Genomic DNA, 23,898 nt, shown 5'->3' on the forward strand with positions numbered 1-23,898 from the left:
AGTCTAATGTATAATTCGTCAGCACAAGCACATTCTGTTGAGTGACTATTCAACAACAAAAATCTGCCTTCAAATGTGATCATAGAAAATCTCGCATCTTTACATTTCAAAGTAGTTAAAGGTACAGTTTATGACAAATAATTATTCTATAGGTAGTTACATCTCTGCAAAACCTATGATGTATTACACAGCACTTGCTTTAAAAATAAACAGGCAACTTTAAAATGTGTTCACCTATTATCCTCCTGCTCCATATTTCATTTTAGAAACCCACAGAAAAGACTGGGCTGTTACCTGTCGCCTTTTCAGAGCAAAACGCACATAAAACAAGATTCGACGTTCCGCCCCCCCCCCCCTGTCATTTTACTTATCGCCTCTGGCCACGAACCTTGGCTGCGCATGCGCTTTGAGCGCTGAACTGCAGGGCGCCCTCTGCAGGCGCACTGGGGTGGGCGGAGGGCGGGGAGGACACTGGCACGGGCTCTGCTGCTGTTGGGCGCAGCTCTGCTGATGCCATTGCTACAGATACCAGAGAAACCGCTAACTGTTGTTTTTTGGAGATCGTACAATAAGGTCATGAACAAGCAAGTTACTTTCATTGCACGGGATGAAAGGAGGCTGCAGATCTGCAAAGGGCAGACTTGGCAGTGCCCAGCTGAAAAGCGTTTAGTGTCGAGGTAGGTGAGGGGAACATGCCACCATCTAGCTCCAGCCATCTTCACTAAGTCCCTACATTGAAAGGCTACTTTTAAGGATGGTTTGAAATATAAGAGGGGGTTTTTTTTCTGGATTTACATTGACATTTTGCAAACTTAAACCACGATCAGCATAACATGAGCAAAGCACGATTTCAAAATAAATGACAATTTTTATCATGTTTGATGAGTATATTCCTTGTGAGATACCCGAATAGCTGGAGGTTAATGTTTTGTTTTGGTCGTATCCACTAACGTCTGCATTGCAGTTTTATTTCCAGCCTTATTTCTTTACGTGCTCAACACAGACATCAGCAATCCTGTCACAGCTTAACCTCGGCTGATGATGTAACTCCTTTAGGACTGCGAGGCTCAGGCTGGCAACAGGGAGCTGGAAAGTCAAAACTAATCTTCGTTTGCAGGTGGAGCTTCAGGGATTATATATTTTGACCAGGGCTGAATTAAGGGTGCTTTGGGCCCTAGCTGGTATCCCAAATGGGCTATCCCCTACTGTTATACTTCATTTGTGCATCTATGGGCCCTCGTCTAGGCTTGGGACTCTGGCCAGCGCACCATCCCCCTTTAATCTGTCACTGCCTTTGACATTGATGCCTGTAGTGCTTTAGCCTCTCACTTCCTATGGATATTGCTCATTAGAAGTCCAGATCAAGGGTTCCGAGTATCCTAACTGCGACAGAAGATGTAGAGCTGCCTATAAACTTCAACCAGAACCCCCTTATTTTTTGTAGCAGGGAATATTAGCATGATCATATTCTCCAGTTTCAGGAAGGAGATAAAAATGCATAACACTTATTTTATATTCATTTTATCCATTGTTCAAGATAATCAACAGTTGCTCTTGAAATAAGGTCAGGGAAACAGATGTTAAGAGCATTGCACATCAGATAGATGCCTGTAAACATAGGGATACACAACCAAACACAAAAGCATAAGAGCTCTATAATAATGTTTCCCTAGGTTTTCTGAGAGACAAATCTTACAAAGAATTATTTTGCCTGTTTTGGCATTATTCTTGTAATATTGCAAATGTGGATACTGAAACGTTTCTTTTTTACAAATAGTTTTTCTTGCTTAAAACAACCAGTTTGATTATGCATGCTTTCAAATACTACAGTATGTAGAAGAGTTATATGCTACCAGGTTTATCCCTAGAGGTTCTGATCAGCTGTTGTCCCTTTAGTGAGACACACTTTCTTATCATGAATGAATTTAAGAAAGGGATCCTGAGGTCTCCAGGCACCTCTCCAGCTCATCACTGCTACAGGCCAATCAGACTGCAGCTGTGATTTATAAATTTAGTGACTGCCTAACAATATTGAAATCTTCTCGAAACAGGCACATTAGCTCTCTGTACCAAAAAAAAAAAAAAATAGATGTTCCCTTTCTGCAACTGAACTTAGATAACAGGCCTCCAACCTGACAGCATGGACTAATGCTATTGCGACTCTAGACTGGCCCACACACCATTCTTATGGCATCACCATGCCTTGGATCATGGTATGTTATCATTCACCTAAAGCATCAGTCTTTTTTAAATATCAGTTCCTAGTTGAAAACAAACAAACAAAATCTTTAGGGATCCAGCAAGGTCAGGAGACACATCCTCCTTAACACCAGAGGAAAAGAAGGAGCGAAGAAAAGATTAACGTTTTAGAAAACCTCCATGGTCAAACTTATGACTGAAGCTATTGGGCTATTTATTTATTTATTTATTTAGACATTTTATATACTTTTGTTCCAAATGAAGATCACAACAGTTTACAAAAGTTGCATTCATACTATAGTTCAACACCATAGGTATATATCTAAATCTACATTGATGTTCTGGGACATATTGGCTAAGACCTAGGGCATTTGACTAGAAGTTCTGAGGATCTATTTCAACAATTTTCACAAAAGTTGTCTTAAGATACTTGTAATCTGTTGTTACTTATCATTATCCTTCAGGTAGTCAAGTTCCCAAATGATTCGTTTTATAATGGCATAGTCCTTGCCATGTCTGGGATGGTGGACTTTCTTTCCCGCAGTCATATATCTACAGCAGATGCCTATGCTGGCCACCTCTTAGTGACCCTAATTACTGAGGCTTCAGTTCAAAATGAACCTGGAGGACATTATGTTGTTTATCCTTGATATTCTCCTTATTCACATTTTTGCAGATCTGAAATTATTTCCTCTGCTAGGAGATGGGCATTAGTGATATGTTGCACTCTTGTGCGAGTGGTCATCTTTTTATGAGTAATGGTGGGTGGAGACTGGAAAGTTTCTATCCATGGACAGACCATCACCCTTTTCTTCCCTCTCTTTCATACTTCCTGCACCCTTCACAAGAGCCTTGGTGAATTTCTGACCAGGTGTACCAGTGGCCATTTTTGTGGCATTCTGGAGTAGCGTGCACAGTTATCTTCATTTCGCATGGATAAGAAGAAAGGATACCTAAGAATAAAATTAAAAAAGGAAACAGCACCACTCCAATAGAATATTTTGAGCAATCTAGATAATACTGCTACTGGGAGGTGAACCCAACACCTGGTTTTATTATGTGTAAGGACTTAACTGCAAAAGTCTTTCATTAACAGCCAGCTAATGCAAAGGAAGAGGTCTTCTTTGGGGGTGGCATCACTGGACAAGCAGGAGGAGAGACGACACTCCATGCAGCACCACCGAGCAAACAGAAATCATTTCCAAGAACGGGGGCAAGCTGTGAAACTGCAGGCACATTTTGATCTCAGTGCCCAGAGCCTCTTTTCTTTCCTGTGTTAAAAATATCAGGAAGCTGTGGAGCAGCAGTGGGTTGGGCCTGTTCAGTGTGACAAAACAGAGGAGGTTTTCTCCCAGAAAATAGGAGTTACTGAGGTGGGGAGCATTGATAGGGACATGGAACTAGGCCAGTGAAATGCCCTTTTCTTTATATCTCCTGAATAGTCAGCCCTAATTCTATGCTGCTACTCATACTGCTTGCTTCTTTTCACAGATCAGCTGGGAATCGTTATTACCAGAACCAAAAATATACTAGTAAGTATTACCCTTCATGACACTGATAATAAGTGTAATTAACACAGAATTCAAGGAGATAATTTGAAGAAAAAAATGTTTTCTTTTAATAGAGCTTAGCCTAGTTTTCCAAGATGCATGTTCCTGCCTTAAGAGATTTTTCTGATGATGATGTTTGCATCTGTAAAAGCATAAAATGATTGTTTCACAAGTTTACTGAGGAACCGGTAGCCCGTGAAATGCATTTCACAAATGAACTGTTGTAAGGAGCAGTTCCTGAAGCCATTCTTGTGGATAAACAGTGATCCACAGGCATAAACTGCCTGCCTGAATATTGCCCTCCCTTGATGAGCTATAAGCACCTGCTGTGCACACCTTTTGTCATATGTGCAGGAGGTGTTCCTGGGGCAGTATTTTGGGCGGGGTTGCAAAATGACACAGGTAGATAGCTCTACATGCATTATTTTTCCCGAAAACATGCACACTATGGTACGAAAAGCAGGTGAGAATTTAATCGGATATATAGTACCCGTTTCAATGGGAAAGCGCGCACATATATTTTCTTAGTAAATTGGTGCAAAGCCCACAGGTAGAAAGTACTCACAGAAATGTAGTAATTTATTTATATTCTGCCTTTCATTACACTGCAAAGCAGATTACATTCAGGTTCTGTAGGTTATTGCTCTGTGCTCAGAAGGCTCACAATCTAAGGGTCTGATTTATTAAGGCTTTCCTCCCATTTTGTGTCTATGGGAAAAATGTTTAGTAAATGAGGGGCTACGGTTGGATGAAGTGACTTGCCCCAGGTCACAAGGAGCAGCAGTGGGATTTGTCCCAATGCAGATAGTTTGAAAATTATTCCCTACATTTGTTTTACGTTTTGCACTATTCCTTTCAAATTAGTTTGAAATGTGCTCCAAGGTACTTATTTTTCCATGCATACAGGGTTTTTTTTTTCTTTTTGTTAGGAGGTTTAATCCTTATGGTTTGGTCAAGTTCCAAACAGTTTCTTGTCCCCATTGGTACCAAGTAGCAGGGTATTCACTGTCAATATCCTGTCAGTTTCCAGCCTCAGTCCAAAGGCCAAGATGTGACCCTACTCGGCTCAATGCACCGACCTTACATTTGAGAAGTGATGCGACAGTTATGTTTTATCATTATTTTGTTATAGCTGGAGCTTTCATCTTCCTGGATTGGTGAGAGCCCAGTTTCATGTTCCCACTGTGGCAGGGCCTTAAGATCCAGTACTCGAGTTCTCAATCTCAGCCAAGAGGCTGCAAAGGAACCACCTCAGGCCTTCCATTTTCATAGCAGTTGTATATGCTGCCTTCGGTCCTCCTGGAACACAGTACTATGTATTTATAATATTTCTAAGCCACCTCCCCTGCTAAAGCTGTCTGAAGTGGGGTACAGCGTGCCTAGAACCAGCTTCAAAGGGATTATGGGGAGAGAGAAATTAAGGCTCTAATGGGTGCTGAATCTTAAGAACAGGAACTTAACACATTATGTCCCAACCTTTTTTTAGGAGGTTGCCCTCTAAACAGGACACTGGGTCATAATGCATTAAAGATCAACAAAATCACTTGTTCCCTGTACGTACCAGGATCAGTCCAGACTCCTGGCTTTTGCCTTCCCTCCAGCAGATGGAGACAGAGAAGTTTGAACGGACCCTGCTCTATACCCTGAGGTGCCACCTAGAGTCTGTCAGTATTTCTCTATGTGCAGCAGATGGTGGAGGTGCAAATTCCTTCAGTCTGGATTAGCTAGAAACTAGTTAAAAAAAAAACAAAAAAAAAAAAACTAATTCCCTGACGTACCAGGATCATTCCAGACCACTGAGATTATGCCTTTCTTCCAGCAGATGGAGTCAGAGAAATAAACTGAAAAGCACTCCTCATATACTGGTGTGCCCCCTGTGATCCTTCAGTATTTCTCTGACTCCAGCAGATGGAAGAAGCATAATCTGTGGTTCTGATCCTGTACTTACTAAATTGTTGATTGCTGATTGAAAAGTGTGGGGTTGTTGGGCCCCTCATTACCTTTGGCTAGTACAATATACAGTAAATTTGGTGAGAAGTTTTACCTAGTACCTCCGAAAGGTGGACATCCGGTTCCCCTTGGTGGCAGGTAAGTTAGGAAGTTTTGTTTGTTCAGTAAATAAGTTTGCCCGGAGCCCAGTGACAGCAAGGATTTACCGGTGGGCTGGTCCCTCCCCCCTATATACCCTTAGATGCGACATCCCTCTAGAAGGAGCAGCCTGTGAAGTTTTCTCTCGGACCCAGGACCGCGTGTTTTCCTTCCCTTGATTGGAGAGACATAGTTACCCAAAAAAAAAATCCAGCTTTAGCTGTTTCACTGCTCTCCCGGGGCTCCGGAGGGGTTCGCTGCTATTTGCAAGTACTTACTGCGCTGGGACTCCCCACTTATATGCCATGTGGCTCGCGGTGTTCTGCCTGTGGAGAGGCGGTGGTCCAGCTCTCCCGTGACGGCCTCTGCTCCCGATGCCTTCCCAGGGGAGAAGGGCTGTCGGATCAGCTAATTACAGGCAGGGGAGCAGGTGCCTCGTGATCGCGGGTTGCAGAGAGGCCTCTGCTAGCTGTTAGACTTCGGCTTGTCCCGTTCCCGGCCAGCGCGGGAACGGCATCCATTTTGTCTCCCTCCGACAAGCTGCCCGAGCCCAGCTCGGGGGGAGGGGATTTTCCTCCACCGTTGTCACCACCCGATTTGAGCCCTGTAAGGCCACAGAAGGCAGGGCTTGATCCTCCTCCTCCTCCAAACCCTCCCCGGGCGGGGGGTTTCCTTAAAGCGAAAGCATCCTTTTTCCTCACAGTTTGTGCTGCTTTTGCACAAAGCATATATGGAGGCAGAATCAGATTTGGAGGAACAAGGTTCGCCACCTGCGAAGATTCTGAGACCTGATGCAGGCCCAGATGTACCCAGGGTCTGAGTAGGGGGGCACCCTTCTGGATATGGCAGCCCCTCCTTGCCCTGACCCGCTTGCTCTTCCGCCCCAGGACCCGGATTCGCTCGGGGATGGGGATACGGTTGCTCCAGTGGATGGAGATGACGCGCATGTCCTCAGGCTGTTTGTCAAGGAGGAGTTGGAACCCTTAATTCCTCACGTGTTAGAGGAACTGGATATTCAGGCGCTGTAGGCTGTGGCTGCTCCTGTTTCGGGGGACCCGGTTCTCTCGGGACTTTGACTTCTGCCCACGGCTTTTCCCTTTCACCCGAGTCTTTTCCAGCTTATGACCCAGGAGTGGGACACACAGGAGGCTAGTCTTCGAGTCACCAGGGCTATGGAGAAGCTGTACCCGTTGCCTGAGGAGTCTCTGGAGCTTCTGAAGATCCCCAAAGTGGATTCGGCGGTCACAGCTATCACCACACACATTACTATCCCGGTCACCGGCGGGACTGCGCTTAAGGATCTCCAGGATAGGAAGCTGGAGGTTCTCCTCAAGAGAATTTTCGAGGTTTCTGCGCTGGGGGTCAGGGCAGCGGTCTGCAGTAGTCTTATGCAGTGGGCCACCCTCAGATGGGTTCAGCAACGGCTCACAGTTCAGGCTTTGCCCCCGGGGGCGGCTGAGCAGGCAAACCGCATGGAGGCGGTGGTAGCTTATACCACGGACGCTCTGTATGATCTCCTTTGGACTTCATCCCGCACCATGTCTTCGGCAGTGTTGGCCAAACGACTACTATGGCTCCGTTACTGGTCTGCGAATGCTTCCTCCAAGTCACGGTTGGGTTCCTGCCCCTTTTAAGGGCAAGCTCTTATTTGGAGAAGAGCTTGAACAGCTTGTTAAGGCGTTAGGAGACAATAAGGGGTACAAGCTTCCGGAAGGTAAGCCCCGCTCTTCTTGGCCCTTCAGTAACTCTCGGGGTCATTTCCGGGGACAGTGCCATTTCCGGGCAGGACTCAGGCCTCTGCCCCCCCCCCCGACAGCAGTCGACAAGATCCCAGTCATGGGCTCACTCCTTTCGTGGTCGTAGGCCGACTAGAGATGGAATCGCCCAAGGAGCCTCCGGCGTCAAGTCTTCCCAATGAAGGTGCGCTGACCCACTCCTCCGTGCCGGAGATTGGCGGGCGGCTCTCTCAGTTTTTCGAGGAATGGGTCAAAATTACTTCAGATCAGTGGGTCCTAAGCATTGTTGAACACGGTTACGCTTTGGATTTTGCTCGGCTGCTAAGGGAGTTTTTTCTGGTCTCTCCTTGCGGCCCCCAAGCGAAATGGTCGGTGGTGAGTCAAACCCTGGAACACTTGAAAGCTCTGGGAGCCATAGTCCCAGTTCTGCCGACCAAGCACCGCAAGGGCAGGTAATTCCATCTATTTCGTGGTTCCCACAAAGGAGGGTTCGTACCGTCCTATCTTGGACCTCAAGACTGTGAACAAAGCATTACTGATGAAAACATTGAGATCAGTCATTGCAGCCCATCCACAAAGGAGAATTTTTAGCCTCGTTGGACCTGAAGGTGGTTTACCTTCACATAGGTATCCAGGAAGATCATCAGAAGTTCCTGCGGTTCATGATTCTGGGTGAACATTTCCAGTTCTGTGTGCTACCGTTCGGGTTGGTGACAGCCCCCCCGCGTCTTCACCAAGGTCATGGTGGTAGAAGCGGCAGCTCTCAGGAGACAAGGGATATTGGTTCGCCCATATTTGGACGACTAGCTCAACCAAGTGAAGACAGAAGATCTTTGCCGAAAGGCGGTGCATTCGGTCTTGGAGCGTCTGCACTCGCTAGGTTGGGTCATCAACTTCTCCAAGAGCCAGCTGACTCCCTCCCAGCACTTGCTATTCCTCAGTGCTCTGTTCGACACAGCTATCGTGCAAATCCCTTCAGTCTGGATTAGCTAGAAACTAGTTTAAAAAAAAAAAAAAAAAAAGGACTAACCTTCAGGATCAACAAGAGGATTGAGGTACTGTAAGCCTCTCTGGGGGTTGGCAGGTCCTGAAGGGACCATCCCCCCTGGTATTTGAGGCTGAGGAGCAGAGGGTTGAAAACCCTGTAACCGGCACTCCTTTGCATTCTTTGAGGGTGATACTGGGGAGCCCAGTTCACTCACCCTCTGAGGGGAACAGGTCCAGTGTTATTAAAAAAAAACAACCCACAGCCGAACTGTGGAAGAAGCTGTAAGTTAAAAAAAAAAAAAAAAAAAAGGATTTCCTTTTACCTCTGACTACCTTTCTGGGCCTCTCTGGTCCCTCCCCGCCCCCCGGCGATCTCTGCCTGCCGGCTTCCCACGGTTGTACCTCCTGCCGGGCTCTTTTTTTCTATTTTTGGTGCTCCTCATGCTGCGTGGTGCAGCCTACAGCGCCTGTGGGAAGGCACATGCATGGCTCTCCAGAGCCGGCATCTGCTCCGACTGCCTCCCCGGGGGGAGAGCACTTCGGAGATGCCTCAGATGTCAGTTTCCCGCAGTGGTGATCCCCGCGGAGGCTGGGAGCCTTGTTCGGCACCATCCACCTCCCGACCCGTTCCTGCTGAGTGCGGGAACGGAAGCCATCTTGGAGGTGTTTAGAGTGCAGGAGCGGGCAGCTTTGGGGGTAGGGAATTCCCCATCACTGTTATCACCATGTCCTGGGACGTGCAGGGAGACCTCAGACTCTTTTTCATCATTCTCCGAAGAATTTGTCCTGCTCCTCACAAAGCCTTTAAGGCTTGGAAGGCAGCCAAGAAGGAAGGTGGCAAGGCTCCTCTTTCAGCCCCGGTGCCTTCGGGAGGGGGCAAAGAGGATACTTTGACCCACAAGCGGCCCAAGCCCTCGGGGGGGGGGGGGGGGGGGGGGTGTGGCTTCATCAAAACCTAAGCGACCACTCAGATCTATATCCTGCCCTACAGACACTTCATCTTCGGAGGCTTCGGATGTAGATGGATCCCACCCGCGGGATCCTCAAGGTTCGGACGCAGATCCAGACAGCCAGCCTCCGCCTACCAAGCACTCAGGCTCACAGATGGTCGAAGGTGATGACCCCAAAGTGGTGCGTTTGTTCCAAAAAGATGAGTTGGGTCCGCTTATTTCCGCTATTCTGGAAGAATTGGGGATAGAGGGTCCTCAGGAGGATTCACGCATGGGTGCCATGGATCAGGTGATGGTCAGTCTTAGGGGCCCGGCTTGCTCCTTTCCATTTCATGTCAGTGACTGACCTATTGTTTCGGGAGTGGGACACTCCAGACTTAGGTTTGAAGGTGAGCCAGGCTATGGATAAAATGTACCCACCACCGGAAGATGCCCTGGACCTCCTCAAAGTGCCTATGGTGGATGCGGCAGTCTCCGCAGTGATGAAAAAGACCACTATCCCTGTTACAGGACCCACAGCTCTTAAAAGACTTACAGGATTGCAAATTGGAGTTGCAGCTTAAAAAGATTTTTGAAGTTTCGGCTCTCGGGGTATGTGCCGCTATGTGCAGCAGTTTTGTACTAAGGGCCAGCCTCCGCTGGGTACAGCACTTGCAATCGGTTGTATCCTTGTCAGATGCAGAAGCTATTCAGGCTGGTCTACTGGAGGCTGTGGTCGCTTACTGCGCCGATGCGCTTTCTGATCTCCTTCGTACTTCAGGCAGGACTATGGTTTCGGCTGTCTCGGCCCGTAGACTCCTCTGGCTCAGAAACTGGTCTGCGGACGTCTCTTCAAAGACCCAACTGGGATCCTTGCCTTTTAAGGGGAAGCTGCTCTTCAGCCAAAAATTGGAGGACATGATTAAGTCTCTGGGAGAGAACAAAGTCCATAAGTTACCGGAGGATAAGTCCAAGGCGAAGGGATCCTTTTCCCAGCAGTCAGGGTTTCGTGGGCATCAACATTTTTGCTCTTCCCGATCCTCCGGGTCATCATCTCGACAGGGTCCTCCCCGCCAACATTCCTGGAATCAGTCCTTTCGTGGCCGACGACCTGGTAGGGACGGAGCCCCACAGGCACATGGAGGTCTCAAGTCTACACAATGAAGCGATGCCATTCACTCCTCTGTACCGAAGATAGGGGGCAGGGTATCCCTTTTCTTGGAGGAGTGGCCACCTTAACCTCAGACCAGTGGGTCCTAAATATAATAGAACACGGCTACGCTTTAGATTTTGTTCAGCCGCGCCGGGAGCGATTTCTGATTTCCCCATGCTCCTACGAGCAAAAACGCCTGGCGGTGCACGACACCCTAAGACGTCTTCAGGACTTGGGAGCCATTGTTCCAGTACCCACAGGAGAGCTCAGGTGGGGACGCTACTCCATTTACTTCATGGTACCCAAAAAGGAAGGCACATTCCAGCCCATCCTCGACCTAAAGAGAGTCAATCGGGCTCTAAGGGTGCCTCAATTTCGTATGGAAACTCTTCGTTCTGTGATAGCGTCCATTCACAGGGGAGAATTCTTGGCGTCCCTAGACCTCACGGAAGCATATCTGCACATACTTTTGATGGTTGGGGTGGATGGTTATCTACGGTTCTCAGTTCTTGGACGTCACTTCCAATTTTGTGCCCCTCCCAGTCTCGCAACGGAGCCCATGGTATTCACCAAGATAATGGTGGTCGTAGCAGCGGCACTCCGGAGAGAGGGTACTCTGGTGCATCCTTATCTGGACGACTGGTTGATTCGAGCAAAATCAGATGTTCTTCTTATGCTATATGTTCCCCTTACAGGGTGTGAGTAAGGGCATGCCTCGTTTGTTCCGTTACAGGTTTACATTCCTTCTGCTCTTTGGGGGGGGGGGGGGAAGTTGTATTATAATGAAAGTTATGGTTTAAATTTTATGGTTGGGTACAGCGTAATACTGACAGACTCTAGGTGGCATCTCAGGGTATAGGGCAGGGTCCGTTCAAACTTCTCTCTCTCCATCTGCTGGAGGGGAGGCAAAACCCAGGAGTCTGTCAACTACAGGAACAAAAATTAGCAGGTAAGAACAAATTTTCCTTTGACCCATTTTTTTAGGAACTGGATTAACTGGCACAATAAACTTCCTCAATCCTGCTTTCAGCATTAGCAGCCTATCTGAATATATATCAGTGCCAGTTTACATTTGATCTGGCATTTGGATTGGTGTATTTATCACACTTTAATCTGCTACCGTATGCACCTAAAGTTATTGATTTCAGGGGTGTCTTGGTTTGCTTTTTTCAGCCCCTGACAGTGCATCTGGTAAATCAGAGGACAAAAATGTGGGAAAGAACAGAACAATGTCAGCACCTGTGGCGCAAGTCAAAACGATTCACATTCCTAAGTCCATGATGACAGCATCATTTCTAAAGGTAGAATGCTCCTGTTAGGTCTTTCTAGAGGAGAAGCTTTGTTTATAAGACACGCTGTAATGGCATTTTGCATTGTCATTCTCTCTCTGGCTTACAATGCTCAGGAGATATTTGGCTGTTCTCTAGAACCAGGTTTAGATGGCTACACCAAGGTTTTCTGGAAAAAAAAAAAATCCGAAGTGATGATTCCATCCTAATACTTCCCTGATGGAACACTTATCTTTATTGTGGCTATATAAGGAGATCTATTTTCCCGAGGAACTGGCGATTGCACTGAGCATAACTCATTACCTTAACAACATAGGGTATACTCCTAAGGATGACTGTGCCAATGTCTAATGTACTAAACACAAGGCCAATACAATACTAAACTTGCATCTCTTCCCTACCTTCCTGCTTGTAGGATATCAGGATTATTTAAAGTGCATGCTAAATTCTAAGCTCATGGATTTCACATTACATAGTAGTGATGCAATGTTCATAAATGCAGGGCCAGATTTAAGATTTTGGTGCCCTCAGGTAGGACTGGATGGGTGGGGCGGATGCCTCAGTGGTATCCCTTTCAAAAGGTGCTAGTACGCAGCCCCTAAAGCAACCAGGACCAGGCTCCTCTTTGGCCGAGGTACTTGGACCCTTCAAAATCAGGCATCCTACACAGTGGCCTTTATCCCTAAATCAGGATCTTCGAACATGTTTTATAATAAAGTACTAATAGGCATTCATGCCTATTCTGGAAGGAGCTCTTGAATTTTTTTTTTTTTTTTTTAATATTGAGCCTCTGAAATAGAAAAACGTCCTTGCTCGCGTAAAGTTTTTTTTATAGCTTCATTTTATATTGCAGCATCCAGATCTTACCCCAGGACAGAAGCGATATCTCTGGAGCATTGCCAAAATCTACAGCACAAACTGGATGCGAACATTGATGAAAAGGCAGTACACAAATTTATCTCATCACTATAAACAGCTTGGACTTCTGAAGTGTACTGGTACGGAAGAATTCACTACTGCGGGGTAGGCAATGCTGGTCCTGGTGTGCCAGAAACCAGTCTGATTTTCAAAATATCCACACTGAATATGTAAGAGGTATATTTGTAGGCACTGCCTCTATTGTATGCAAATGTACCTCCTGCATATCCATTCTGGAGATCCTAAAACAGGTCTATTTGTGGCCTTCAAGCATCACAATTGCCTAATGCAGAGGTTCCCAAAGCTGTGCTGGGGGACCCCAGCCAGTCAGGTTTCTGAGATACCCACAATGAATAGGCATCAGATAAGATTTGCCTGCTGTAGAGGCAATGCATGCAAATGTATTTCATACATATTCATTGTGAATAGCTTGAAAACCCAATTGGCTGGGAGTCCACCAGGACAGGCTTGAGAACCCCCACATCATATTTTCAGCCTAGTACTTGGGACATATCTAGCAGTCAGGTTTTCAGGATATCCACACTGAATATGTATGAGGTATATCTGCATACACTATTTTATTGTATGCAAATATATCTCAGAAAAAAGAACCAGTAAACACCAGTGATTCTTGATACTTTATTCAGCACTAAGCATCAAAAAAGCCCGACTCAGGCAGAGTTTTGCTCATTTGATCTGCTTCATGGTCTAATAAAACACCTATAGCACAAGATGCCAAAGTAGCCTGCATCCAGCAGATTGACTTCACTGTTTGTGCGTCGCTTAAAGCACCTTTAATGAGCTCTGACAACGCCAAAATATGCAGGACAGAAACAAACGCCACAGCGGATAGGTCAGTGCACTTTTTTGATGCTTAGTGCTGAATAAAGAATCAAGAATCCTTGATGTTTACCGGTTCTTTTTTCTTGGTTGCTACTGCAATATTGGATCGGTTTCCGGTTTGTTTCTTTGGACCTGCAAATGTATCTCATCCATAGTCATTGTGGATCTCCTAAAAATAAGACCTCTTTGTCACACTCCAGGACCAGAGTTGCCGACCCTACACCACCTAATTGTAGAAATAACAGTCCTCCTAATACAGCAAATCATTTATCTGCTACTGTATTTGTTTTATGGTCTATACTGAAGGTCTCACTGTGCCACAGGAAAATCAAGCCAAAGCTCAGGCTTCCCAAAGGCAACGCAGCTGGATTAAAAGGAAGAAAACTCCACAGAGAGGCGTGAAACCAGCTCTTACTCCAAGTTCCACTGGGCAGTCACCTATAGCAAGAAATGGAAACTCAACTCCTTCACATACAGAAGACAGTAAACAAAGGTCTACTATATTTCTCTTTCATGAAATGACAGATTGTTGCACAGACTTGACTTGGCATAGCAATACAATTAAAAAAAAAAGCACACTCAAATGGCAATTAATTAATTTGAAACACAACAAAAGAGCAGGAAGCTGCACTCCAAATATTCAATAGACAACATCCAAGGAGATGCAGATAAATAAGTCAGTCCCAAGATTCAAGATTAATCATATAAGAGATATTTTTAATTTTTCAGAGCGGCACCTCCATTGCTTAAAACGGCACAAATCTCAGAGAGGGTCCCCCGACACGGACCCGTGCTTCGCCAAACCCGGCTACGTCGGGAGGGACAGTAATTTCATACGAGTTCATAAACTACAAAATAAAGAAATTACAACAAAATAATACGCTGGACCAATACAAATGGATGGAATCACATAATTCAAATACATGAAACATACCTTTATAACTCAGTGCATTCACGCAGTCAAATCGCAAGGAGGGCGGACAGTACAAGCAAACCCCGGCGTTTAAAGGGACTAAAAATTTAGGCGCCAAAATTCGGCCAATAGGAGATTAACAGCACTGCACACCATCAGCCAATCAGAATACAGTATTAGAATGACAGTCGGGAACCGGAAAAATAGTAAAAAAAATTGCCATTCAATCTTGTTATTAAGTCCATGGGGCATCAGGCAGTTAAGTCTATAGATCCATTTCTGTTCCCGGTGGGTCAGAATCTCTGAGAAATTCCCACCCCGGGGTGGCGGAGGTACCATTAGATCAAATTCAGTATGGCCAGATGCAATCCAGTGAGGCACCAAAGGGACTGTTTCCCATCCATTTTTAATATTTGAGCGGTGCTCAATAATTCGGGTTCGAATGGGGTGGGAAGTTTTACCTACGTATAATTTGAAGCAAGGACATACAATCACATAGATAACTCCTTTGGTCTGACATGTGGCCAAAAACTTTAACTGAAGTTTAATATGGGAAATAGGATATTCAAAAATAAAGGTGCAGTATGGAGACACACTGAGCAGTGCCCATAGGGTGAATTACCTGAACAGCTTTCAGAATCTGACAACCCTTGGTCATTTAAATATGAATGAACCAAAATATCTAAGATTCCATCCCCGGCAAAGTGAAAATCGGGGAGGGTAATCAAAAATTTTATAAATGGATAATATTGGCCAGTAACATTTAATAATCGAAGTAATGATGTGTACATGAGTTGAAAAAGGTAAAATACAGTTTATACATTAGTCGGATGACCTGATTTGTGGAATGAACATATATTCACGCTTAACGTAAAGCGCATGTTTGAATGCTCTATGAAGTACACGTTGGAGGGTACCCTCTCTCCCTAAACCTTAACACCATCTGCTTATCTTGGTTAATAAAGTCTGCTCACAAGGAGCAGAGGCGTTGAAGCCTAAGTAATTGACCAGCTGGAATATTCGTTCTTAGAGCAGTAGGATGGTGACTATCAAACCTTAATAAGGTGTTGCGGTCAGTCTGCTTCCGAAAAAGCGATGCATAAAAAATACCATTTTCAGTAGATACAGATACATCCAAAAAAGGAATAACCTTGGAGTTAATAGAAAAATTAAATTGGAGATGTTCACTACAATTATTTAACCAATCAAGAAATACAAAAAAATTGGATGTCCGTCCCTGTCAATACTAAAAAAAATATCAATGTACCTGTACCATGAGAAAATAAATGACGACCAAGAAGATGAATAAAGTCTTCTTCGAATTTACTAACAGAGGCAGGCCAAGCTCGGTGCCATTTGTCTGCATCTCCTTGGATGTTGACTAATTAATTAATTTGGCCATGTTTAGCTATTTCCAGACCCTTTTATACACAAATATTTAGCAGTTCAGGTTCCTACTTTAATAGTGCCCCTTTAATGAACTGCACCGGTGACCATATGGCATGAACATGATCGTCTGGCCACATCCACCTGCATCCCCTTTAAAACAGGGTGGAACAATTTGTTCACTAGTTCGATGTTGGCTCCATATGGTTCAAAAATATAAAAGCTGCACATCCCAAAGGTGGAAATGGTGTTCTTCTATGGGTGTGATTTTACCTTCAGACGTCATCTCGCTTCCTGGGTGTCAAATGCTTCTGTGCAAGTCACACAGCTGGTTTCCTCTCCCTGCCTCATTTGTCTTATTCTCATAGGTCCTGTTTTGCATAAAGATGTGGGTATTAAGGCCAAGGCCCAGCCCCAGCCTTGTTATGTCTCTCTAGCCAAAACCAACAGCATATATCACAGAGAGTAAAGCAGCACAGGATGGCTGGTTGATGTGGTTACTACGTCACAGACAGATGAACAGATACTGTGTAGAAGGATGACTAAAAACTAACAAGGTTGTTATCAGGATGTAACAGTTTATTCATGCACTATAGGAAAAGTTATCCATAGGGCAAGGTCATTATTTCAATAAAATAAAACTTAACAGTTGTTGGTAGGTTAGTATGTTCCTTGAATGTTAGTGCTCATAAAAGGTGTTATATTGACAAGACTGCTGTTTATTCAGGTTGGTAAGTGGATGTACAAGATCCTCCAACACTCACCAACATATTTTAACTGTGCTTGTTTTCTGCCCCAACTCAAGTATTGGTCTCTGCATGTGTGGTGATTTTTTGTTTGAGATGTGGAGGAAAAATCCATAAGCCATTAAGGTGGACTTGAGGAAATTCACTGCTTATCCCTGCCATAAGCAGCATGAAACCCAGCAACCTTTTGGGATCCTGCCAAGTACTTATGATCTGGCTTGGTCACTGTTAGAAACAGTGGACCTTTGGTCTGACCCAGTATGGCAATTCTTATGGGTACAACATAGGCCACCAAACAACTTTCACTTGCAACAAGGCTGGGGGTTGATAAATGAAGGCCTCTCTCTCCCAGTATCAGTTCAGCTTATGAAATAAATTCCAAATATGCATTAAGAGTTATGACAAAATATAGGATGAACGTACTCTCAACAGGAAATAAGCTTAAATGTAAGCGCAAGGGGAAAAATTTGATATTACTCCTAAGCAATCCCACAGATGGATTTTTTTTTTTAAATTGTAGACTGCAGTCAGGAGCTTTACTGAAAACAAGAAATAAATCACAGAAAAGTCTACAGCCCCCAAGAAAAAGAGAACCACTTACTCAGTCTGGTAAGTTTCCTGGATGCATAATAAAAGATATTTTGGAGAAAACATATCTACAATCTCTCTACCTAAACTCAACAAAACAAAAGCAACATGCTGGAGAAATTCCTGATGATAAAATCCAGGCAACAGAAAGGGACAGTGTAAGAGGTAGTATCATATCAATCCACTGTATGGTTCATTTCTTGCCGATTGTTATTCTGCTTATTTATCAACTTTAAAACTAGCTCAGGAGGGCAGTCACTCCAACATAAACACATTTTCAACATACTGAAAACAAGCAGGTGTAGACAATAATTCAGTGGTATTCACATCCGGTTCTTGAGGACCACAAGAGGGTCAGGTTTTTAGGATACCATTAATGTAAAATCAGAAAAAAGATTTGCATACAATTGAGATTTGGTACATGCAAATCTATGTCATGCACATGCATTAAGGAAGTCTTCAAAGGCTGACCCTTTTGCAGCCCTCAAAGACAGGACATGAATGCCACTGCAACAACTGCAAGAAGAAAGCAGAGGTAGGCAGCCTCCAGTGCCCATGGACACCAAGCTGCTCTGCTTTTCAGGATATTCCTAATGAATATGTGAGATAGCCTGCACACTCACATTGCTCTGTATGCAGATCTACCTCATGCACATTCAATTAAGGAGCTCCTGAAGACCCCAAGTGGACTAGAGGTTGCCTACCCCCCCAAGAAAGGGGGCTGGGTACAAAACCTTCCAAGTCCTAGGGCGGTTCAGCATTGCACTTACTCCACTAGCAGAAGGAACTGCTCCTATGTGAAGCATGCATGCAGCCATTATTCACTGATTTGGGGGGGGGGGGGGGGGGTGTAGCTTTCACTCAGACTCATTTTCAAAGTTTGCCATGGACCCGTTACATAAATGAGCTTGCCTATTTTCAAAGCAGTTTTCTTTTGTCGCTATTGTTGCTTCAGATAGGCAAAAGGAAAAGTCAATTACATTAACTACCCCATTCCTTCTTGAGTTGGACAGTCACTGTTAAGTTTAGGGTCCAGCAGCTTAGTTGGATAAGATGGGCAGTCAAGCACCAAGATTAGGACACGGGGGTGTGGACTGGCGTATCCCAGCCTGACATCACTGTTCCCCACTCCATTATAAACCATACTAAGTTCACACTTACGACTATGGTATTCACTCCAGCCCCCTTGTGGTCTCTGCACACTGGCTGGTGTCTGGTGAGACAAGCATCTTTCTGTGATTCCCCTTTTTGCACTGCTTTCTGTGTTGCTGGGAGTTTTTGAGCAGCAGCTATTACCCCTAGCAGAAAGCAAAAGGGGGGAAGTAACCTGCAGCGAGCCCAAGATGGATCTTTTTTGCTTTCAGGACTACAGTGCCTGCGCTTCTGGTTTCCTTGTTGAATGGCTTTCTTATAAATTTCTATTCACATGCTTCTGTGGCGGTACATGCATTTAACTTAATCGAGGCGTTGAGCCTCCTGCCCGTGTTACTGGCAAGCCCTTTATTGATCCCTGTCCCAATTTCTACTCCACCTCAAACTGGGAAAACAGATGACTAATGGCCTTCAACATGACTGCTAGCCCGGCCTGATGTAAGGCACCTGAATGAGAGAATGACAAAAACCTCACCACCTGTGCAACTAAAGTTGCCAACTGCATCCATTTTTCTCAGGACAAGCTGATCCAGATCCAGTCCTAATTTTACTGCCCATTGCATGCAATGACTTGCCTGATTTCTCTATTACATTCTTTAAGAAAAGCAAGACTACAACCCCTTGTAAGCCACAGGGGTAAAAAGCCAGGACTGGACCAGCCCACACTGAAAATCTGGACTCAGTTGGCAATTGTAATTTGGGACTAGCTTTCAAAGAGTTAAACTTCCTTCAACAGGTTAGTATCAGCATAGCTCTGAAAAGCAAATGACAAATGTATCAGGTTAGTTCAGTAGAAAAAAAATCAGCTGCACCTTGGTTTCTGTCTTTTAATTCTCGTTCTGCAGGTGGCCTAAAACAGTGATCTCATTACTTCAAAAAACATAATAATATTAAAATCTGAATGCAATGGTGCCTGTTCACCATTTAATTTAATCTAGGGCTGTAAGAAAAGTGATTTTATTTTCATTTCAAAGACTTTGGATTCTAATCTGCCTGGACCATTCTACCTTTTCTTTCAGGTTCTGCTGACCAGGCAGCATCCAAAGGAAGTGAACAGAAAACAGAAGAGGAGTCTCTGAGTGAATCCATGAATTCAATATCACTTGAAGCTGAAAAAGGGCATTGATGACACTTTTAAGAATCCTGGAATAGAAATTTCTAGCTTTCGTGCAGGCCCGGTCAAAGTTGGGAATGTTGACCCGTCTGCCAACAAAATTTGTCTTTTTAGAGTGCCTGCGCTCACTAACCGTTTCTGAGTAAATCCTCATCTGGCTTAAAGATTTTTTTAGACACTGAAATACACAGGTATTTTCTGACCTATAGGAAAGAGATCCAGATAAACCAAGGAAAAGACGGACTGATGGTGATCTAGAATGAAACCAGAAAGGGTACTGCTACCTAACCTGGGACAGACAAGTTTCTTGTGGAAAGTTATCATTAGAACTAAGCCTTGTATAGCAATGCAACGCTGCAGATGGTAGAAAGAAGTTAGTTTAGGGAAAACTCAGTGGAAAAAAAAAAAAGGAAAGCAGTGTATGAAGATCTTGAATAGATCTTCGTAATCTTTGAAATATTCCTGCAGAAAATGAGAATTTTTTATTAACCAAATGTAATCAGAGCATTACTATCCCATTATGGGCTCATCTTATTGAAATCTGTGACTTTCAAAAACTTTCCAGCAAAAAGATCCTTATTGACTGCAGCAAACAGTATGAAAATTCTGAAGTCCATATTGAGTGGTGCAGAGAGCAGGACAATGCCTTACTTGAGTTGGGATATTCAGCGGACTTACCTGGCTAAGTCTATCACTGAATATACTGGAACTACCTGACCAAATTTAGGCCCTATCCCCCCCCCCCCCCCCCCAACATAGACACCCTCTCTCTCTCTCCCTATGTTAAAAGAAAAAGCAGCTGAGAAGTCCTGCATGTATTGGAAAAAAAATGTAAATGCCCCCTTTACATGGGGTTTTTGATTGAACCCCACCCCCTCCAAATTATGTAATGCATGATCAGCTTACTTTCAGCATGCACAACCCTCACTATCCCTTTTCTGACAGCAGCTACTCTCCTGTTCCCAATATCTGGAAGTGGGCAGAGGAAGCTATTGGCGGACGCTCTAGTTACATCGAACTAAGAACAAGAAGCCCAAAAAGCTTACGCACATCTGTCATTACACTGCCTCAGTTTAAAAAGCTCAAAACCATGTGCATGGCCCTAACCCTATAGAAGCAAAGCAGGAAATGGATCAATCAATAAACAAAAAATCTTTGTTTGGTTAAAAAAAAAACCAAACTGTGTATTGATAAGGAAGTTACAGACAAAAAAAATGCCTGTCACCCCCCCTGCACACTTTAGCTTGCCCTCAGTCCCTTAATAGTGCAACACCTCAAAGGTAACCATTATCTTCCCCATAACGCAGCAGTTGTTAGCATAGCTTGGATGTCTCATTGTCCACTTCCTCCAAATTAGGAGACCATGCCTTCCATAGCTGAAAAATACATTATACAGCACTATATACAGGAAGTGCAGGTGAGATGGACAACCGGACACACACATGCTACCCTCCCTACCTCTTTCTAGCACAGGTGTAATATCCTACAACTGGCCTTGCTCTAGGACTGACAGCTGGGATATATCCTTACCAATATAGGCAGGAGTAACTGGACTGATGGACCAGCTGTCTTTTTTTCTGCTGTCATATTTATTTTTCGACACGTTGGCTAGTTAGCAGGGATGTCCTCCTATTCGCAAATACAATCTTCGGTTATTTGGGGAAAAAAAAAAAAATCCACATGCAAGGTCATACTCATTTTACACTAGAGATAAGCTAAACTAAATCCTCTTCACTAGCTCCTTCACTGCAAAAAACAAACAAACAAAATATATATAAATCTATGTGCTGAACACAATAGATCACTTCTGCTGTGAAAGGCAGACATTGCTTATTTTATTCAAATCCTTCAAAACAGGATTATTTAGCTGTAAGCTCCTGTGAATTAATAGGTGCTATTAAGTCTATTATAGCAATGACAAAAAAAGATACAGCATAGCACAAGATTGTTCCTTTTACATACCATGCTGTCTCAAAATATTGACAATTGAGATTTTACTTCCTTTTTTCCATTAGTTACTTTATTCACTACTTATCCGTAAATCCCTAACCCTTCCCACCTAAAAATTGTCAAGAGTGCAATCTTGCCAGTAAGTGCTTTTGATCTGATACATTTACTGATATTTTCAGTGAACAGGCACAAAAATGTTAAAAGGCACAATTTCCTAATTGTGTTTCTTTATACAAAGCCTGTAGTTAACAGGTCTTGCAGGCTATTACTGTTCAGTTACAATGCCATCTTTTAATTCTTGAATAATTAGCTGCATCACACAGGTAAAGTAGAGTCTGTACATTTCAACAGAGAAATACTGAGGGAATGCAGGCGGCATCCCAGGTTAAGAGAGAGGGTGCCCTTCAAGTTTTTCTCTGTCTCCATCTGCTGGAAGGGAGGCATAACCCACAATCTGGACTGATCCAGGTACGTATAGGGAAAGTAGAATTTGTACATTTCAATTTAATATTCTGCCTTTTGGGACTGGTCAGCTACTGCAAAGTGGATTACATTCAGGTACGTAGGTATTTTAATATTCCATTATCAATCTTGTGCCAGACCACAATTACATTTTTGTTACAAGAACACCTCATACTTCCATACCAATATTGGTCCCTTCCATATATAAAAACTATCAAAAGACAAAAAAACAAAAACAACTTACCATGCACTAAAGTGGATTGACTCCATTTGATTTTATTCAACTGTTAAAGCTCTGGTGGTCTATGCTTCATAATGCTGGACTTCCCAATTTTATTTTTGTAGTCTTGTATCACAATTAAATGATACGATTTAATTCACAAGTGAGAAATATACCAGGAAGTTGTACAGTGTGGATATTGGTAACAGACTCTGAAATAGACAAAAATTCCCTCAAATACTGCATCATGGTCCTTACTATTTTGCAAAGATAGATTGGATTGCTTTGTCCTGAAACAGAAGCTCTTAGCTCTCTGGAGCCTGTAAGGCAGATTTTTCAAGTTTTAGTTCTATTAAATCACAAGCCACAAGAAGTCCTATCATTGTATAAAGATTACAAACATTACTCTCATTTACTGCAAAGAATTCAAAGCACCTGAGATTTTTCCAAACAGATTAGCTTTGAGCAAGTTACACCACTGCCCCAAGTGCTGGCATGAAAAATAATTCAGATTATGTGAGCTATCAGGGTAGCACAAACGATTGGGTTCCAGTGGAACACCATAAGAACAGCAGCTTATATAAAGAAAGTGTTAACAACTATAAGTGCATGAGAAAAGAAGTTTAATACAGTATAGTGGGATTTAATATTTAACACAACAGCATCTGAGCCTATCCATGTGTTTCTAAATCAACTTCCTATTTTGATATGTCTGTGAATGTTAGTATTTATGATATTTACAAGACTAGTATTTTATACATAGAGATCTATGTGCCACACCTTTTCTTAGAAATGTATTTTGTAAACCAATAAAACACTGCTGTGCTGCTTACAATAGAGGTATAGCAGTATTATGTTATCAAACAGAACAGCTGGGCAAAATAAAACAGAAGGAAAAATATCAGAAAGTAGAATTGTTACAATAAATTCTTTATGGACCCTAAAATGCTTAGACACTTGATTTGACTGAAGAAAAAGAAAAGGGAGGCACGAAAGCTGAAGATCAGAATAGAGAAGGGTTTGCTTTAGGGTTTCTTGTATTCAATTCTTTCCACTTTCACATCATCTCCGATTAGTTGATACACGTATGTGACCACTGTAGCAGCCTGGATGTCCATCAGTACAAAGGAAGGGATGATGTTGCTTTAAAAAAAAAAAAAAAAAAAAGCTGAGTTTTGTAACTATATTTAAACGGAAATAAAGAAGTAATAGCAACCGCCGTCTCTCTATCAATAGCTTGACATAGAAACATAGAAAGTGATGGCAGATAAGAAACGTAAGGCCCATATAGCCCAATGCCACAGACCACACTTTTCCATTCACATCTTCACAGCTAAAGATCCTCCATGCTTATCCCAGGCTTTCGTGAATTCTGTTACTGCTCTTGCCTCCACCACTTCCCTGGAAGGTCATTCCATGAAGAAACATTTTCTGTTATTGCCCCCACCCCTGTCTGCTCCCTTTGCACCTCATACCATGATTTCCTGTTCTAAGACATTTTCTCTGAAAACATTTCAGGTATTTTAATGTTTCTATCATATCCAACAGCTACAATAAAACATGTACAGTTCAAACCCCACTGCTTGTGACCTTGGGCAAGTCTCGTCACCCTCCGTCGCCTCAGATATAAACAGATTGTGACATGGCAGTGGAACACTTGATTGGGGGAGGGGCA

At 43.7% G+C, this 23,898-nt stretch overlaps 2 protein-coding genes across 6 annotated transcripts in view; one reads left to right on the forward strand and one right to left on the reverse strand.

Moving 5' to 3' along the window:
- Positions 1-476: 476 nt before the first annotated feature.
- On the forward strand, positions 477-23,415 carry FAM216A (family with sequence similarity 216 member A). The gene is made up of 7 exons (XM_029572044.1): positions 477-677; positions 3,691-3,731; positions 11,816-11,943; positions 12,785-12,929; positions 13,999-14,185; positions 17,258-17,346; positions 19,497-23,415. The coding sequence occupies exons 1-7, from the start codon at positions 511-513 to the stop codon at positions 19,601-19,603; spliced, it is 864 nt and encodes a 287-aa protein (XP_029427904.1). The 5' UTR covers positions 477-510; the 3' UTR covers positions 19,604-23,415.
- VPS29 (VPS29 retromer complex component) overlaps positions 22,830-23,898 on the reverse strand; it is a 35,043-nt gene continuing 33,974 nt past the window's right edge. For all 5 annotated transcript variants that reach the window (XM_029572049.1, XM_029572048.1, XM_029572046.1 and 2 more), the window contains one exon: positions 22,830-23,366. In XM_029572049.1, the coding sequence (XP_029427909.1) occupies positions 23,249-23,366 (118 nt within the window). In that variant the 3' untranslated portion in view covers positions 22,830-23,248. The remainder of the gene's footprint in view (positions 23,367-23,898) is intronic.

The sequence above is a fragment of the Rhinatrema bivittatum genome, chromosome 11, assembly GCF_901001135.1.
Source record: "Rhinatrema bivittatum chromosome 11, aRhiBiv1.1, whole genome shotgun sequence".
NCBI classification, from domain to species: domain Eukaryota; kingdom Metazoa; phylum Chordata; class Amphibia; order Gymnophiona; family Rhinatrematidae; genus Rhinatrema; species Rhinatrema bivittatum.

Excerpts from the sequence above, each read along its gene's own strand:
- FAM216A (XM_029572044.1), top strand. The coding sequence starts at position 511 with ATGCCATTGCTACAGATACCAGAGAAACCGCTAACTGTTGTTTTTTGG. Across the intron at positions 678-3,690 it reads GAAAAGCGTTTAGTGTCGAG|ATCAGCTGGGAATCGTTATT; the intron begins GTAGGTGAGGGG and ends TTCTTTTCACAG. Across the intron at positions 11,944-12,784 it reads TGACAGCATCATTTCTAAAG|CATCCAGATCTTACCCCAGG; the intron begins GTAGAATGCTCC and ends TTTATATTGCAG.